Raw genomic sequence first — 18,425 nt, 5'->3', positions numbered from 1 at the left:
CACGATTTGTGGTCGAGCCTGATTCGTGTGACCATGAATAATGACAAGGTGGCGATTTTTCATCGTGACGACAAGGGTAGCGAGCGCGTTACCGCAGAGCCCGCAAGCACAGTTGTGTCATGAGCACAATCCTGTACCCGGGGAGACCGTGACACCGACTCAAATGGGCATTCTGCGTATTGCGCCAACGCAGGGATGACGTGGGAGAGTCATCATCATCATCATCGTCCGAGCCAAGGCCCGCAATGTAGTTTCCGAGAATCGAACGGCTGATTTGTCAGGAAAACTATACTGTCTATATGTAGCCTGTATTGTGGTTAAAACCCGCCACCACCCGACAAAGCCAACTAGTAAGGGCTGTCACGTAAACAGAACATGCCAATTCGTCACTAGTACAGCACACCGGTTGTGTGTTGGAGAGCCATGCCACAACATTTACAATCTGAGTACGACGTTTCGCCAATAATTACAACTAGCTTCATCGGGCGACAGCCAGATTTGTGGAGAAGTCCACCTGTTTCGTTCCTTATATAGAGGCGTAGATGTGGTGACCACACTTCTGCGCAACCTTGGCTGTGGCTGTTGGGTGGTGGCGGGGTTTAAAGACACATTTATATATTTACGTGATCTAACCCAAAAAAACCTCTATTATGGATTATATAGGTCGCGAAAGACTGTGTTAAATTCACCAACCTGAACAGACACAGTAATGGTGAAGTATAGTCAAACACGATATCCTTCACGGCCTACAAGGTGTGCGGGGGAGGCCCTCGTCTCCAGCAGTGGATTGACGAGCGGGCAAATCGTGACAAAACTCAGAGGCGAGTTTTGGCTGCATTACCGAAGAATCACACGCAAGGTTTCATTTCGCCTCTACCTGGAAAGCCCCTTGCGTTGGTCGCAGCATTGTAGCCGTGAGCGCCAACGAGCATCGGAGCGTGGGCTGACGCCCACGTTCGCCCACGTTACGATGCGCGTTGGCAGATATATTTTTTTCAGTTCCTGAATGTGTTTTTTTTCCGCTCATCATTTGTTTTTTTGGGGCGATCCAGTGCAGTATCGATCTGTGACTTCTGTATAATTGAACACGTGTCCCTGCAGAAGCTCCAAAGCAGCACGTGGATCGAATTCAATTCCTGAAGGAGCTCCCAGTGCACGGAGTGAAACATCGGACATCGTGCCGAAGGACGTCATCTCCTCGACAGGAGGTAACGAGAACGCCAGTAACCCTGCACTGGACTGCCAATGCAGTATCACCAAATTATTTGACTCAAAACGTTGCCTTTCTGAAAGCCCTTCCAGTGGTAATGTCAAACCATGCGCTCGCCATTGGGCAGAGGTCGCAATCGGGTACCCGATACCCGTACCCTACCCGATACCCGGCTACCCGTACCCGGCCGGGTATCGGGTAGGGTACGGCCGGGTACGTGTACGGGTACCCGTTTGCGACCCTGGTGCGGCCGGGTATGGGTAAGGAATCAAAACCCGTTTGCGACCTCTGCCATTGGGTGGCTCAATTTCCTGCTGAGAGAAGAGGTCACCCCACCTAAAAAACTGTTCTCAGTGGTCCGACAGTTGGCCTTATTAGCAAATCAAATTTTATGACCGAGTGAACTGACATGGCCGTGGATAAACATGTTTGCGCAAGGTTTCAAAAGTGGAAAATCCCTCCACCACAAGCCCAATCTGCTCGCCGCTGCACCACACGGCAATACTGCAGTTGCTTTTTTTCCCTTCAGTGCTTAGAGAAAAAACCTCTGATAAGACATACCTAGAAAATGCTGCCCCTCGCAGTAATAGTGAACCCTGCGGGCTTTCAAGTGTGACATTACAACGGTGTATTAATAATGTAGTACATTTGGCATTTTCACTCTTCTTGTCGCGCAGGACTATGACGTGCAGGTGCCTTGCTTCACCTTCACGGACGGATTTAGTCTGCCAGTGGAGGAGCGACGTTGCTTTGTGCGATCCCCCAACCCTCGGGATAATGTTGCCACCAACTGCTGCCCTCTGCCGCCCTCTCACCGATCTACTCGGCGGCAGGGTATGGGACTCCAGACTGGTATGCGGGAGCTCGTGCCCAGAACAACCGCCAAATGCAAGATTGATTTGAAGCTTTCGTGACTGCAGGAATCCATACTCTTTGGTTCTTTCGGTAAAGTCACGTAGGTATAAAATAAATTACATCACGGCGTTTCGGGCGCAACACAAGCTTTCTCACCCGATGACGGACGCTTGTGTTGCGCCCGAAACGTCGTGATTTTTTTTATTTTATACCTACGTGACTTTACCGAAAGAACCAAAGAGTATAGAAAATGCAAGATTAAACAACGCAACGCTCATGTGAACTTAACACAGCTTGCGAACCTCAGTGTGGTTAGGCCTAGGCACAGACAGTTGTTACATGCTGTGCAGGCATGCTTTGGTAATTCATTCTGGATACATTGTTTGTGATAGCGCCTATGCAAATGTCCATCTGCTCCATATTCTTAGTAAATAGTGACCATGACTCATACTATTTTTTCATAATGTGTTCATTAGTAGAACACACTTTCTAAACTTCAGCTTGCTCGTGTGGGTGGCTAGCCTCTACATTGTTCATTAGTCAGTTCTGGATAAACTTTGTGCACCATATATATGTACATGTAATATAAAAAATTAATTTGTTCATAAAAATAAAATGAAACACAATGCGCATTATAAACGGAACACTGGAACCGCTGCCAATCGCACAGGCTCCCTGTTCTGGCAAGCATCTTGCTGCCAAACATCTGTGGAAGCGTTAAAATTGCAAAGGAGTTTACACGTTTTCCTGCCAATGATAACCGATACCCATCGACCAAGAACCTCGGCAAATGTGTCTCTCCGCCAACTCAAGTCCAGCTTCCCCTTCTGGGATCGCGCTGTCAACCATTTTTAGAATCTCACCCAGAGCCGGAAGAAAAGCTCGCAGCGAGCAGTTGTCCAACAAAGGCGGACGTCTGGAATAAAGGCCTCATTCGAGACAATCATCACACCTTCTGCCTTTGCATTCCCTTCCAAGAAGCTGGCGGTTGTAACCATTAAGTGCATCGGAACATCAACGGGCTGATGCGCACATCTCCTTCGTGAATTGGAACGTTAAAGGACGAGCCACAACTGGTGCGACCGTGGCCATGCAACCCAAACCATGGACCCATATGGTAAACCACTGTAGTCTGCGCTCTTCAATTAAGGAATAGCAAGACACCACCACGAACTCATGAAGCCCTCTTGTGGCCATCAGATCTCTACATTGGCATTTAGCTCCTGCACATATTGCCATACACCAGAAGAGAAAACAATGTAATGTTTTGTCTAATTATTAAAATGTTTGGACTGCGAACGACCGGCACACAGTGACCTACTCATTTCAAACTTCATGAGGGTATCTTTAATGCCCACTACGTAATGGACAGATTGGGTTCGTACGGTTAATATGGCCGCGGCAATAACCACGGCGGCCTGCCGGATTAGAACCACGAGCCTCTGCAACAAGAGGCGAATGCACTACGGCTCTGGTGCCAGCTTTGTCTGGGTCAGAAGGGAAGGACTACACAAATTAGATCTGGTCTTTCCGATTGTTACGTGATAATTTGTTCTATAGATAATCGGTTTTGGATTTCTCAGCTGGTCAGCAAAAATGAATATAGTTGCGGGAAAAAAACGTCTCATCGTGTTCCCATGTGTCGCTGGACAAGTTATCGTGCCCCCCCTTTGTGTTTAGTTTACAGGCCTTCCCCCGCACTTCCAATTAGCACGGTTGGCTTTCGTAATGTGCGAAAGGAGTTTCGCATACATACATACATTATGAAGCCATTGGAGCTATGCACTTCTAAATCGAGATTAAAAACTCATTTGTTTCGAACTACTTTTTGCGTTTCGTTTGTTGTCCTTCCCCCGCACTTCCGATTAGCAGTTGGCTATGTATAGTGCGAAATAAGTTCAACATACATATATACAGATGGCCAGGGCGAATGCCATTAATGCCCTCAACCGTAGTTGGGAAAGCATTAAATAGTGGGCAACGTATGATGAGCACTATTCTTAGGTTTTTTCGGTAAAGTCACGTAGGTAAAAACATTAAAAAGTAAAATAAAATAAAAATCACGACGTTTTTACCTACGTGACTTTACCGAAAAAACCTAAGAATATGAATCATTGCAGTCACGAAAGCTTCAAATCTAGAAATGATGAGCACTTTGAATATTTAACCTTGAAAATGTAGGCAGCGTTTGAAGAGCCACGTTGGGTGTGTTTATTATTCCGTTGCCAAACAAGGACGGACCTACGTGGGCATGATTTACGATTTATTGCAGGTAAAAATAAAGGTGCCAACATAAGCAGCTGAATCCAGTTTGCGGTGTGCCCACAAGTGCGGAATTATCACTGTGCCTTGTCTGTGGACTATGAACACATTCCTGCGGAGGGAGCTGGTAGGAACGTTGGGTTGCTCGGTCAATGGCCAGGGTCAACGGCGGCGTGGTGTATTCAGCAAATATGCCCGACTGTGAGGGCGGGCACAAGCCGCATGAGTAGGTTAAACGTTGAGTTTTATAAGGGCAGCACGGGGTGACCAGCCGCTCCCCACCAAGCCCCACCCTCCCCTCCCAGCCCCTACCCTCCCCACCCAGCCCCTCCCTCCCCACCCAGCCCCTCCCTCCCCACCCAGCCCCTGCCTGCACGACGGACGGACACAATAATCCCGTGGGCTGGTGTAACCTGGCGGTTCCTGCCAGTAAAAAACCATTGGACCTTGGCTAGAAATCGATGCAGTCCGCATCCTCCAAGCCCCAACAACAAAAAAACAAGGCTTAAAAATAAAATGCTTAAAAGTAATACACATCTATTTACAAAAACAGAACAGCCATACTGCAATTACGTGAACAAAGTACCAAATTTAGATGGAAAGGGAGGGGAATCACCAAAGTTATTCACAGTAACATTTAGATGTGTTTCTGATAAAATTCGACTGGAATAAACGAAGCCATGAATATGCATAAGCTTTAAGCATTTCAAAATGAGCAGGTCCATCATAACATCCGATTGTAATGAACTGCAAGAAATGTTAGAAAGACTTTGTATAACAGGAGCCAAATACATTAAACGCGTGTTGATTCTTAATGTAGAGGGAAAACCGAAGGACCATGAGAAAAGTAATATTTTAAAAACTTTTTTAAAGACACGGTTTAATGAAATGTACCGTACGAGTAATGGCAGAACTCCACGACTCCAGGAAGTGGCCCCGAAGCTTGCCATAACGTAAGGGACCGTGGTGATTTACAGCCAACGTGAGTTGAGCGTAGACAATTAGACCCAAGCCGAAACATAACATATTAAAAAAATCGCTTTAAAAAAAAAATATTATTTTTATTTTTAATGATAGAATATAGTATTGTCATCAATATGACATACGTATACCAAGTTTGCAGTCGATACGACATTGGGAAGTGGTTTAAAATTGAGTTACAATATTTGAGGTATACGACAACAGAGTTAAGGATACAACAGACAGAGTTGATAATACAACAGAGCGAGTTAAATAAAAGCGTGTAAAAACACTCGACCATGGGGAGAGATAGCATACAAACTCCTAATATACAACAGGTGTCAGGGTCGGGATCAAACCCACGACCACCTGTGTACCAGACGAGGTAGTTAACATCTCGCCACCGTGGCGCCCAAATGTTGCAGACACATGTTCAAACAATTGGAGATATCTGTCAAGAGGAACAAAATTGGAAGTTGAAAAAACAGAATGTGTACTGCTCCCGAGAGAACAGCAATAAAAGTCAGGCTGAAATGGGATGGAAAAAAAAATCTAATAAAGATGTCGTTGAGAGTAGGTTAGAGCGATTCTGGGAAGCCGACCTTCATTATGAAAAGTAACAAAGCAAGGTGCCTCGCAAATAATGTTTAAATCTGTCCGTACTACCCACCATGACGTCGCTCAGAAACACGAACATTCATGAAAAATGCAGAACAAAAAACAAAAAGGTGCACAAAGAAGCATGGAGAGGTGCATGCTTAGAATTACACGGAGATGAAGAAACACGTGGACTAGGCATGAGCAGGTTAAATGACACCGTGAATATAAGAAAGCTGGGCCAGGGAACCGCACGAGATGGAATAATGGCCAATAGTCAAGAGTAATAATGGAATGGAAACCAAAGAATGGAATGCACCAATGGACGTACACAAACCGAGATGGAGCAATGAATCCAGCGTGTTAGTGCAGGTGCGAGATATATTTTTACATCTCAGGAGTGTGAGTGTTGGTGCCTTGGAAAAGGGGCCCTCTTCCAGCGGTGGATTGATCATGGCTGGTGAACATGACGACGATGAACGTACGAACGAGAACTTTGCATCTTGAGCCGTAAAAATATAAACAGAGCAGTGAAACTTGTTCATCTTTGATGTAATTTTAGCATCAATCTGAGGTGTTTATTACTATACTGGCAGCGCAGGATCTGCACAAACACACTTTATTGCAGATGACATAAGGGTAGAAAAAGAGATTGACATTTTTGGTGTACTGAAAAAGATATAAACACCCACTCTGGCGCCATCTATAAATAGAGTACTACTCAGGAGATATATTTCTTTTGATGTTTAAATATACTGGCATGTGCTGTTCATCAAGTGCCATGAGTCGAGTGGATTATGGAACTGTGCGACAATAAGCTTTGTTACACGACGCTCTGCTGGAGTAGACGGTGCCTACTCACCGATACCCAACTGAACATCGCGGTGCGGACTCCCGAGGGGATTTTTAAAACCTGCGCCACTGCGTTGGCTTTCTGTCGTCAAATATCGCACCACCAGCTATTCGCCGCAGTGCTCCAAACCCTCCGTGAAACGATGAACGATCAGAAGGCAACACAAAGCCGCCAATCAACGATGATCCGAACATACCGCATCCACAGGCTGAGGTCGAGAACTCTGTCGTTTTGGAAACACGCGGCACAAGCTCTGCACGACGTGAATTTCAGCATTGAAACGGCGCGGATCAATTTGTGGGATTCGAGCAAGGTTCCCTGGAAACACCTCATCAGCAAGCCCACCACCACACTGCAGGCTTCGACCTTCCTCTACACACCTGACCAGTGACCCCACCACCACACTGCAGGCTTCGACCTTCCTCTACACACCTGACCAGTGACCCCACCACCACACTGCCGGCTTCGACCTTCCTCTACACACCTGACCAGTGACCCCACCACCACACTGCAGGCTTCGACCTTCCTCTACACACCTGACCAGTGACCCCACCACCACTGCCGGCTTCGACCTTCCTCTACACACCTGACCAGTGACCCCACCACCACACTGCAGGCTTTGACCTTCCTCTACACACCTGACCAGTGACCCCACCACCACACTGCCGGCTTCGACCTTCCTCTACACACCTGACCAGTGATCCCACCACCATACTGCCCGGCTTCGACCTTCCTCTACACACCTGACCAGTGACCCCACCACCACACTGCAGGCTTCGACCTTCCTCTACACACCTGACCAGTGACCCCACCACCACACTGCCGGCTTCGACCTTCCTCTACACACCTGACCAGTGACCCCACCACCACTGCAGGCTTCGACTTTCCTCTACACACCTGACCAGTGACCCCACCACCACACTGCAGGCTTCGACCTTCCTCTACACACCTGACCAGTGACCCCACCACCACACTGCCGGCTTCGACCTTCCTCTACACACCTGACCAGTGACCCCACCACCACACTGCCGGCTTCGACCTTCCTCTACACACCTGACCAGTGACCCCACCACCACACTGCCGGCTTCGACCTTCTCTACACACCTGACCAGTGATCCCACCACCACACTGCCCGGCTTCGACCTTCCTCTACACACCTGACCAGTGACCCCACCACCACACTGCCGGCTTCGACCTTCCTCTACACACCTGACCAGTGACCCCACCACCACACTGCCCGGCTTCGACCTTCCTCTACACACCTGACCAGTGATCCCACCACCACACTGCCGGCTTCGACCTTCCTCTACACACCTGACCAGTGATCCCACCACCACCACTGCCGGCTTCGACCTTCCTCTACACACCTGACCAGTGATCCCACCACCACACTGCAGGCTTCGACCTTCCTCTACACACCTGACCAGTGATCCCACCGCCACACTGCCCGACTTCCATCTTACATGGAAACGATGGGCATTTAACCATTAGTGGAAAATAAAATCCTATGTTGTGTACGACTGCAGCTACAAACTCCAAACCATGGAGCACATAACCCGACACCATCCCAAATATAAGCAAAATGCGAAGGTGGTTGGCTGAGTGGGTGACAAGGTGAGTGAAGGAGTGGGCGACTGGGTGGGTGCATCTGCAATTCACAAACTCTTAAATCAATAAGATGAACTAAAATCACCGTGAATTGAATCTCTAATATTTGCTCTTCATTGGCCATACAAATCATCGACACTGGGGTGAATGACCTCCTAATTGTTGTAGACTATTCGAATTTTCTACGAGTTGTACATCCCAGCCGTGGCGTAATGGCGAGCACGTTGGACTTTGCAATCCAGCGGTTACCACTCGATCTCCCGACATGGCAGTGGAAACTATAATCCAATTTAACACGTAGGCTTTTGAGACCAATATTATTCATAATCAACGTTTTTGGGTTTAGATCGCGTTATTTATAAATGTGTCGTAACCCTCCACCACCCGACACGGCCAATCAGTAAAAAAGTGTCACGTTGACAAAAGACAAATAGTTCACTGCTTTAGCCCACCGGTGTGTTGAAGCGTGAAACCACAACATTTACAATTTGAGTACGACGTTTCGCTGGTAATTGCATCCAGCATCGTCGGGCAATTCGCCAGAATGGTGAGGCTCTGCTGTGTCTCCCGTTCTTATATAGAGCAAGTTTGTTTTGTGCGCGCGCGTGCGACCTTTTGTACTCCAAGTGGGTCATTTATCTTGGGGGGGGGGGGGGGTGGTCTCTTTGCTCGCAACATAATAATGGATCGTTTGGAGACGAGACTGAGTGCAAGTGGCCAAGTTAATCCAAAACGGATGACCGCCGACCGTTGGCACCAGCGTCCTCGAACGACCCCGACGCTATGGCATGTTATTGTACTAGTTCTGTAAATCACTCCCGGTGGTGGTTACAGTTTAAGGAAGCGAAACTATTGTGCAATCGCCAAGTCTGTTCATGCCCAACTTGACACTATCGCCACAATATCATATCCCGGAATGTACTCCCGTGTTCGAGCCTTCTCGCATGCACTCGACATGCAATCCCTCACCCCAACAATATGCATGCAGTCCCGAGGTGTACGGCATGCGTTGGAAGAATTAGAATGTTTTGTTCAAGTCGCAAGCCATAATAAAACACGTGTGTTCACTTACTATCGCAGTTCTGGTTTTGATTCAAGCACACTACACCTATGCATTCACAGTGCACAAGTCGACATGGGCTGGTGCACATTCATTGTTTACGTAGTGCGAAAGAAACGTACATACATTGTTAAAAGATTGCTTCATTTTCAGAGAATTCAAAAGACTTATTTTAAAGCTGAAACCAAAAAAAAAGTTTCCCAAAAGAATCACACAGATGTGGATTAAGTCTTTTAAGGTTACACTTACTTTACAATATGGCACGACTGTGCAAGTCATATGTTTGAAAGGCCATTTGCGTGCAAGCGCTCCGTAAGGGCACACACACAAAAACGATGTCTCTTTCTCTAGCTCACAAAACCCTTCATTGTTCCACGCATGCTTCGTGAGTTTTAATAAATCTGGTTTTATCCGTCGTGAGCAACACTCGCAGCCAATGCGCGGGAAGATAATTCACGGAATCAGGTGGACTCTGGTTAATCCCCCCCCCCTCCGCCCCCACCAACTTATAGCATTTTTTAAAAAGTAAATAATAGAAGTGCCCATTTCTAGTAATTTCAAGAGCTCAAACTTTATTCAAATACACGATTACCCACAATAAACGAAGCCCTCACGACATCACAGCCTCAACAATTTTGAGCGGGCACTTAAGAAACTTTATTTAACTTTAAACTATGAGCGAGTTTACCAAAAAAAGAGTTAACGACAAGCACTCCAACCATCCAAGGAGCTCTGCAAATTTGCAAAAAAAATCCACCCAGCGCTTGTTATTATTCGACCACTGGTGGAGCAAAGATTAACAATGGCAGGCATTCACTGGAAGGCTAGCCTGACATTTTGAAATATCACTAGCTTTACATATAAGAGTATGTGCACAACATTAAAACATTAGCTATTCATTTTTCGATTTAAAGCTTTCGTGACTGCAGGGATTCATCTTCTTTGTTCTTTCGGTAAAGTCACGTAGAAGGGACTTTACCGAAAGAACCAAGAAGATTAGCTATTCAATGAACAACACTGATCAGGTCCGCTTCCGCTTGCAAAGCAGAGATGGGTTCGTCTGTGACGCACCGGGGAAATATTAGGCCAATTGTCATCGGCGATGGGTTTCCCGTGAGCAACAAAATTGGAGTGGAAATCGCATTAAGAGATAATTATTAAATATGTATTAACGAATTAAATAACAATACAAGTCGCAGTTACTTAAACCAATCATGTGTTCAGATCCGACTTGCGGTTGTTTGGAAGTTACCACAAATTACCATGCTGGGGAGGAGCGATCCATTTATCCAGAATTCGGCAGCTCTATATGTATTATTTTCAAAACGGAAAATGGTGCCGTAAGAGAATTGCAGGCGACGACTGCCTTAAAATTGCCCCCATCGTATTTACAAGCTTTGGCGCCATCCGCGATTCGACTCGTGCGATTTAAGTACTTGGTTCTCGGTCTCGCAACAATCTCTACAGATCGTGGAGCTGTTCGAGCTGCCGCCGAACAGCATCCGCCTGGTACAGAAACTCCGTCTTCTTCGTCGATATGACCTTTTTCTGTCAAGCGAGAAATGCAGTCACGTGAGATTCTGTTTGCAAATGAGCAAATATGACACTCAGGCAAAAAAACATACTTTAAGCACAATTTATTACCTGTGGTCCGAAGATAAAAATTGTTTCAGATAGCAAATCATATTTTCATTGCAAAAGTGTATGTTATTGCATGTGTATGCCATTTCATGTGAAATCATTATCAATATTAATTTGTGAATTTAATCTGTTGAATCGATGCAAAAACGGAAATCATTAATATTTTGGAAAAGTAATTGAAATGCAAACTTAGAAATATACTGAAATACAAGTTTTCCATGAAGTTAGCAAACTGCTGTAAATTATAATTGGATAGCAGTCTCAACTGCTTGGTTGAAATGTTGGCAGGTCCTTTATACCGAAGTTTTTTTGGCATCAGGCATCAAATGAAAAGCCAAGTGGTCTTCAAGAACGCAATACAGAAGCATTTAATGCAATAAGCCGAGATTTCTGGCAAAGAACTGGGACTCAAATCCCGAAGTGATGGTCACTGGCACACACTCATCGGACATCTGCATGTTTAGAGGGATTGCACCAAGGCAATTAAATATTTACACTACCAAGCACGAGTTGTGTGTATATGTGGTGTATCAACCCAAGTGCTGTAAAATTACTTTGTAAAATGACAATGTATTTACAGATATACTGCATAGAGGAAGTAAACCTCAAACTGAAAGGGTAGCTTTGTTGACATGCCACTAAAAAAATACAATTACAATGGGCAAAGATAATTTTTCACCACCTGAACCGAGCTGTGTGGACTGACGGGTTGAGATAATTTTTCATGTCATGTGTATTTTGCCAACATCGTCTTGTGTGCTGAACAGTGAAACATTATTTACCAACAGGTTCTTTTGTCGCTCCGTTTCCAGAATTATAAACTCTTGGACTGTAAGATCTTCAAATTCTTTCTTGCGCGTCAGGAATCCACAATCACTTGAATGTTTCTTGTGTTCCATCCTGGAAGGTGAAGGAGACAGTGTCGTGTGTTATTTAAAATGGCCTGCACAATGCATATGTTATTGGATTGTGAACCATTACAATAATCAGTAGATCACATCAAGAACAAAGGTGTCTGGACAGGCATAGTTTATATCTATCAGGCATATCTTGAAGTTGCTGTATTAATATGCAGCACTAAGCAGACAAGGGAATGCACTGCAACGAGAGTTTGATCCTTTTCCATGGCTAACGTCATTAAAGCAATACCTGAATCAGTTATGGAACCCCACTCCCATCAATTTGCATTGATCAGCGTGCTGAAGTATGGTCAAGCAACCACCAACACGGCTTGTGGTGGTCTTTATGCAGCAGTAGATTGACAAAGAAAAGTCGGTGATTTTTTGCTCAAATGAGCATGAAGGTGGTGTTAATCTTCTGTTTACAGCCCTTGGCCAGGAGTGAAAACTCCACATTCCTATGATGGAACGAGTCAAGCCATAGGACAACCACTGATCACTTCTTCACAAATTGGTAATCATTGACCCTAGGAGGGGTGATGGTCCAAATCAAACTCCAAACATTATTTTAACTCGCAACCTTTCAACTGCGAGCCATTTGCTCCAATGTGAAGTAACATGGGCTGGATTGGAACGGCAACACATTACTATCATAACCCCACTCACAAAGGCACGTCATCCTGTTCCCAGCCGTCCAGCTCCTTAAAGCAGAAGAAGCAGATTACTGCATCCACCTCCTCATCGGATGGCTGGTGGAGGAATCCGGCTATTGCCATCTGTACGTGGGCACAAAAAAATAAACAGAGCACGCACACACCTATCAGTATGGCAGTTGGTAAGATGTCTCAATTATCAAGAGCCTGCTCTCACTTGTTTAAAAAATGTCATCAGCATGAAGCGGTGCAACAAAATCCATTGCCTCTCATATGCTCTACACCAGAGGCCGGCAACCAAAATGAGCCATTTTTTTTAGAAATCGGCAAAAAAAAAACGTATTTCAAGAGCCGCAATGCATGCGGATACGAAACGGTGGTCCTTAATAAATAACATTAGGAAGCAATCCTTAAAGAGCCCCACGAGGACGTTACTGATGCTGGTCTACACCCCCTTCACCAATAACATGCAATGAGCATGGTGGTGAAGTATAGTCAAATAATTACCGGTTATCCACAGGGTGTGGAGGTAGGCCCTCATCTGGTGGATTAATAAAAGGGCTGCAAGTATAAATTAATGCCCAGGAAGTGGTGGTCTAGTTTTTCTTGTGCTGGTTGAACAAGGTAGTGACATATACTGAAATTTATTTAAGGTACAATTTCATAAGATTAGAAGCAATACAATTGATTGACTTAGTCGTAGGCAACTTAAACAAAATAATCTTATAATTGAGATACTAGATGATTGTCATAATAATAGTTTTGTTTGCTAGTAGAGAAACCCATTGCTCTGCAACAGTACATTCGAGACAACTGTAATTTTTCGTCTCACAATCCTGCACTGAGCATTAAAAGTAATCTGCTTTTTATGGAATAAAATTAATGATAATCTGGATCGCAAGGTTTTTTTTATATCGTCGGATTTCAAGAATATTCTGTCGAAAGAATGACATTATTAGGAACAAGTTTTAAAGTCGGATTACTTTTAAATGAAAATCTTCTCTGTATTCGTCACTCCCACCTCTACGGTGTAGCTATTATAGATCTACCAATATTCTTCCCTTTCAAACCAATGTTCATTTGTTCCACGGCAAATTCCAATTTGCCATTTAATCCCATCTAGTTTCGGTGGCAAGAGGCCGCAGCCACCAACAACAGTTATTGTAGCAGCCAGCCAAGAAACTCGAGACATAGATATATAGTTTTAAATAGTATCATTATTACCGCTTGTTTACCCAAGAAAGCCTCGCCGAGTCAACATTTTTTAAAGACGATCGATTTTGCTCACGTATCATTCAAATAGTCATTTGCAGGTACATGTTCAGCGTTGGGATGTTTGTTCAAACACCAGTTACGTGTTACCACTGCGCCACCCTGCAGGCACATTGTATATTACACTTCACTTGATAAGCCACTTGGGTTGAGCTATCATCATTTGTGACCAGGTCTCTTATGAAAAGTAAGCTAATATCTCAGTGGACTTTACCTGAAAATATTTTTTTTAAGTTTTGTTTGATCTGCGTATATATTTCTTCAAATGATTTGTTTGCCTTCCCTATAATTTTCACTCCTATCGTGTTTTATATTGTTTGTTGTAACCTTGTGACCTCGTGCCCTTACTGGGCATCTGTGAAGAGCTTTATAGCTCATCAGCTTCCTCCAATTATATATTTTAAAAAGTTTCGTCTTGCCTTAAAGCTTTCGTGACTGCAGGAATTCATATTCTTGGGTCTTTCGGTAAAGCCACGTAGTTAGATCATATAATAACAAATAAAAACAATATCACGACGTTTCGATCGCAACACAATCAATCGTCATCAGGTGAGAACTATCGCGGGAGAGCTGCTGATAATATATTGTTGCGATCGAAACGTCGTGATATTGTTATTTATTTTTATTATTTGATCTAACCATGTGGCTTTACCGAAAGACCAAGAATATAAAAAGTGATGATACTGATATTAGCGGTGTATGGCAATCCACGTACACCGAGTCACTCAAATCTCCGTAAAGATAGATTCAAGAATTAGCGGGTTGAACAATATTGTTCATTAAATTCGCTTAAAATTGTACAAGTTTAAAAGAATTGAAACTAATGAACACACGCACAATTACGTTTCACGCACTTTACCAGCGTAGGAAAAAGCCTTTGCATTCAGGATACCGTCGTTAATACCGTGTCAGTAAGATATGGTAACTCGGTAGCATTCTAATAGTATCCTATACCCAGGCTTTCACTACCAATTAGGATTCATAATCAATTCTAGATTTGAAGCTTTCGTGACTGCAAGGATTCATAATCAGTTTTTTTTTTCAAATCATAGATTAGAGCTCTGTGTAAAGGAATGCCAATTATAACCCTCCACCACTCGGAGGGTACATATATACACGCACATTAAATGTAACATTCGGAGAATGCGAGACATACTATTGCCGGATGCAGACGGAAGCATAAACATAACAATGTGGAGGAGGATGAGTGGATACATCACCCAACACACATTCATCATCAGGCGTGAAAACCACAGCAAAAAATTATCACGACGTTTCGATTGCAACACAAGCAATCATCATCAGGTGTGAAAACCACAGCAAGAACATATTGAGAACATCTTGCTGTGAATATGAATCCCTGCAGTAACGAAAGCTTTAAATCGAAACATTCACCCAGCACGTTTGCAACACGAACCGGGCTCTCACCTGCTCCGGGGTACACGCGCAGTTCTCCTTGTAGGGCCAGCGGTCATCATAGGTCTTCTTCCTCCTCTCCAATTCGTAGAACTCCTCGCCGATCTGCGTGTACTTCTCCATCGTGGGTCCCTGGCTCGCTGCTTGTCTCTCCGACGTTCAGCTTATTTACTCCGCCATTAAGCAACTTCTTGTACTGAAAAAAAGCCCGCGAAAGTGGTGGGTGACGTCACCCCCCCCCCCCACCACCGCCATCTGATTGGTCCGTTTTGAAACGATGACGTGCGCTCGTTTGAATGCTGCTTCGTGATTGGCCTTTTTTTTGCTTGTGGTCACCTCCGATTGGTCCGTTTGAATTTGTTGTCGTTGGGGTTCGCCCCCCCCCTGCCGCCCTCCTCCCTCCCCCCTCCCCTCGCGCGCCACCCCCCCCTCCCCCCGGCAGAAGTTCGCGTTTTTTTGAGGATCTTCCGGAAGACGCCCGCCGCACAGGCTCAGTTGTTGGCAATGATTTAGACTTCTTGGTATCTTCTGCTTCTGGAAGACGCAGGAAGTGCTTAAAACAACCCCGGTAGATGTGTTTTTATTGAGACGAGGAAGCAACTTCTACCTCTTCCGGAAGATGAAAACGTGCGTGTTTTTTTTCGTACAAAATCATGCAATAATAGGCGCATTGCTTTAAGGTTACCCCTGGGTGTTATGTAATGTAAACATTAGGGCTAATTGATTTGCGTTCATTGTTGCTTTGCTCGAGTACACATTCAACTGAAAACAAACGCATTTGGAATCAAATTCGAACCAAACGTAAACGCATTCAATTCTTAACGGCGAGTTTACGAGATAAAACATGAACATTTCTTCTTCATAAAAATCTGCAAAACCTCGCATTGTCGGATGTGGGTGACTTATCTCGGATTAAATTCCGATTGGAAAGGAAAGTAATTGCGTGAGCTTTCAATTGACGATTGGTTCGGTAACTTTTAATTTTAATAAAATGCAAGGCACGGGCGGGGATCGAACCCGCGATCTTCGGTTTACGAGACCGACGCCTTACCACTTGGCCACCGCGCCAGTTGCTCAATTGGCTCGCTCCGATGTTCATTTGATCGCACGCAACCAAACTCAACTTAATTGCATGTTGGTCACATATGCAGTTGATGTATTAAATTTTGATTTAAAGTTTTCGCGAATGCAGGGATTCATATATCACGTAGAAGGGAAATAATAAAATAATAGAAATATAAAAAATATTTTATTGTTTTATATGTTTTAAATAATAGAAATATAAAGCAATATTTTATTTTTATAGGTTAGATTATTTTATTATTAATAATACATAGAAATATAAATAAATATAGACAACACTTTCTACTTAATTAAATAGACGTCTTAATAAATGTTTTCTCCTACAACATCAGAGTGCAGCGCCACATTAAATACGCACTACAAAGACAATAGTTTAAAGTGATTTGAAGCATATTTTATTTGGGGGGGGGGGGGTGGCAGAGCTTTGTGACGTCATATTTGAGGAGGGGGGGGGTCTGACTTTTTGTGACGCCGTGTGACGAAGGCGGGGGGTCAAAAATCTAGATTTTATTGTTTTATATTTATATCATTTTATTATTTACCTTCTACGTGACTTTACCGAAAGAAGCAAAAATATAGTATATGTATTATTACTGTACAACTATATAACATGTAATAGTTTGATAATACAATTTAATTTGTTGATACCGCGTTGGCAATGGCGCATGAGCACATTTAACTAACAATAAGTATAACCCGTAAAAACAAAGTTTTTCACTATAAATCCTTTATATGCGTGGCGGCTAGAGTCTTCTCGTCCTCTGGCTTGAGATGGCTGCCACCTATGGGTCAGATGATTGTCTGCCAGTATTAAGCAATTGGTAATTAAATATTTAATTAGTTTTCCCTAAACAGTGTAAAATTTTGGAAAAAAAATTTCACGAACATTAATTGTCTCGCACAACGAGTCTGTGTGCAAAATGTCAGCTCGATTGGATCACGGGAAGTGGGTTAAAAAACGACCGAAAGATTTGCACGGTCGTAAGCAAGCAAGCAAGCATGCAAGCACGCAACCAAGCGAACTTAATATAAAGGATTTAAAAAACACTCGTCAATAACACTAGAAAATAATCGATCACGACGTTTCGATCCCAACACAAGCGAACTTCATCAGGTGAGACAATCACAGCAGGGAAACTGCTGAAGCTACATCTGTTCTTGTAGAAGTTCAAACTTGAACAAGGTTAAGTGGTCATTGATCGAATTGCAGCATAAGAAGAAGAGACGACCTCCCTCCCACTGATGAGTGTGCAGCGGGCACGAAGCGAGCGGTGGAAATTCCACATTGCTATGACGGATATCCATTATACAAGTCGCGATCGATTCACTAGAGGATGGAACCTTTGTTGAAGATCGTCGCTATGAATCCGCATGACACACGTGGCAGTCATTAAAAGTTCATCTTCTTGGTTCTTTCGGTAAAGTCACGTAGAAGGGAAGTAATAAAATAATAAAAATAAAACATAATAAAATAATTCTCACGACGGCTGCTTGCGTTGTGGCCGAAACGTCGTGAGAATTATTTTATTATGTTTTTATTTTTATTATTTTATTATTTCCCTTCTACGTGACTTTACCGAAAGAACCAAGAAGATGAATCCCTGCAGTCACGAAAGCTTTAAATCGAAATTTAGTAAAAGTTATCTTTTGCAGTCGTGTAGGGAGTGAGATGTAACACTTTAATCATCTTAGCGTAACCGGTGAATTGATACTCCATAATTGCTCCGCGGCAACACAGTGGGACATGAAGGGCAATATCAATGGGCTCGCATAATGCGAATGGGGCCGTCCATAAATGACGTCACGCACCTAGAGGGGGGGGGGGTCAGACATTTGTGACGATGTGCGACAAGAGAGGGGGGGTGAGAAATGTGACGTCACATCAAAATGAGCAATTTTAAATAAGTATAGACAACACGTTCTACTTAATTAAATAGACTTTTTAATAAATGTTTTCTCCTACAACGTTCAGAGTGCAGCGCCTCATTAAATACGCACTACAATGACAATAGTTTAAAGCGATTTGAAGCATAGTAGTAGGTTTTTACCCTTTTAA

At 44.0% G+C, this 18,425-nt stretch overlaps 1 protein-coding gene and 1 non-coding gene across 2 annotated transcripts; both read right to left on the bottom strand.

The window, feature by feature from the left end:
- Positions 1 to 9,936: 9,936 nt before the first annotated feature.
- Positions 9,937 to 15,503, bottom strand: LOC133340673 (baculoviral IAP repeat-containing protein 5-like). Its single transcript, XM_061549070.1, has 4 exons — positions 15,299 to 15,503; positions 12,612 to 12,721; positions 11,829 to 11,946; positions 9,937 to 10,953 (listed from the first exon to the last, which is right to left on the bottom strand). Exons 1-4 carry the CDS (start codon positions 15,407 to 15,409, stop codon positions 10,867 to 10,869), a joined length of 426 nt encoding a protein of 141 aa, XP_061405054.1. The 5' UTR covers positions 15,410 to 15,503; the 3' UTR covers positions 9,937 to 10,866.
- Positions 15,504 to 16,282: 779 nt separating this feature from the next.
- TRNAT-CGU (transfer RNA threonine (anticodon CGU)) lies at positions 16,283 to 16,354 on the bottom strand. Its single transcript has one exon. It is a non-coding gene; the product is annotated as a tRNA-Thr (tRNA).
- Between the last annotated feature and the right edge of the window lie 2,071 nt (positions 16,355 to 18,425).

Source organism: Lethenteron reissneri, chromosome 10 (assembly GCF_015708825.2).
Source record: "Lethenteron reissneri isolate LAM-NWPU_2019-01 chromosome 10, ASM1570882v1, whole genome shotgun sequence".
NCBI classification, from domain to species: Eukaryota; Metazoa; Chordata; class Hyperoartia; order Petromyzontiformes; family Petromyzontidae; genus Lethenteron; species Lethenteron reissneri.
Note: the sequence above shows the minus strand (reverse complement) of the source record. Positions and strands in the feature narration are given on the sequence as shown.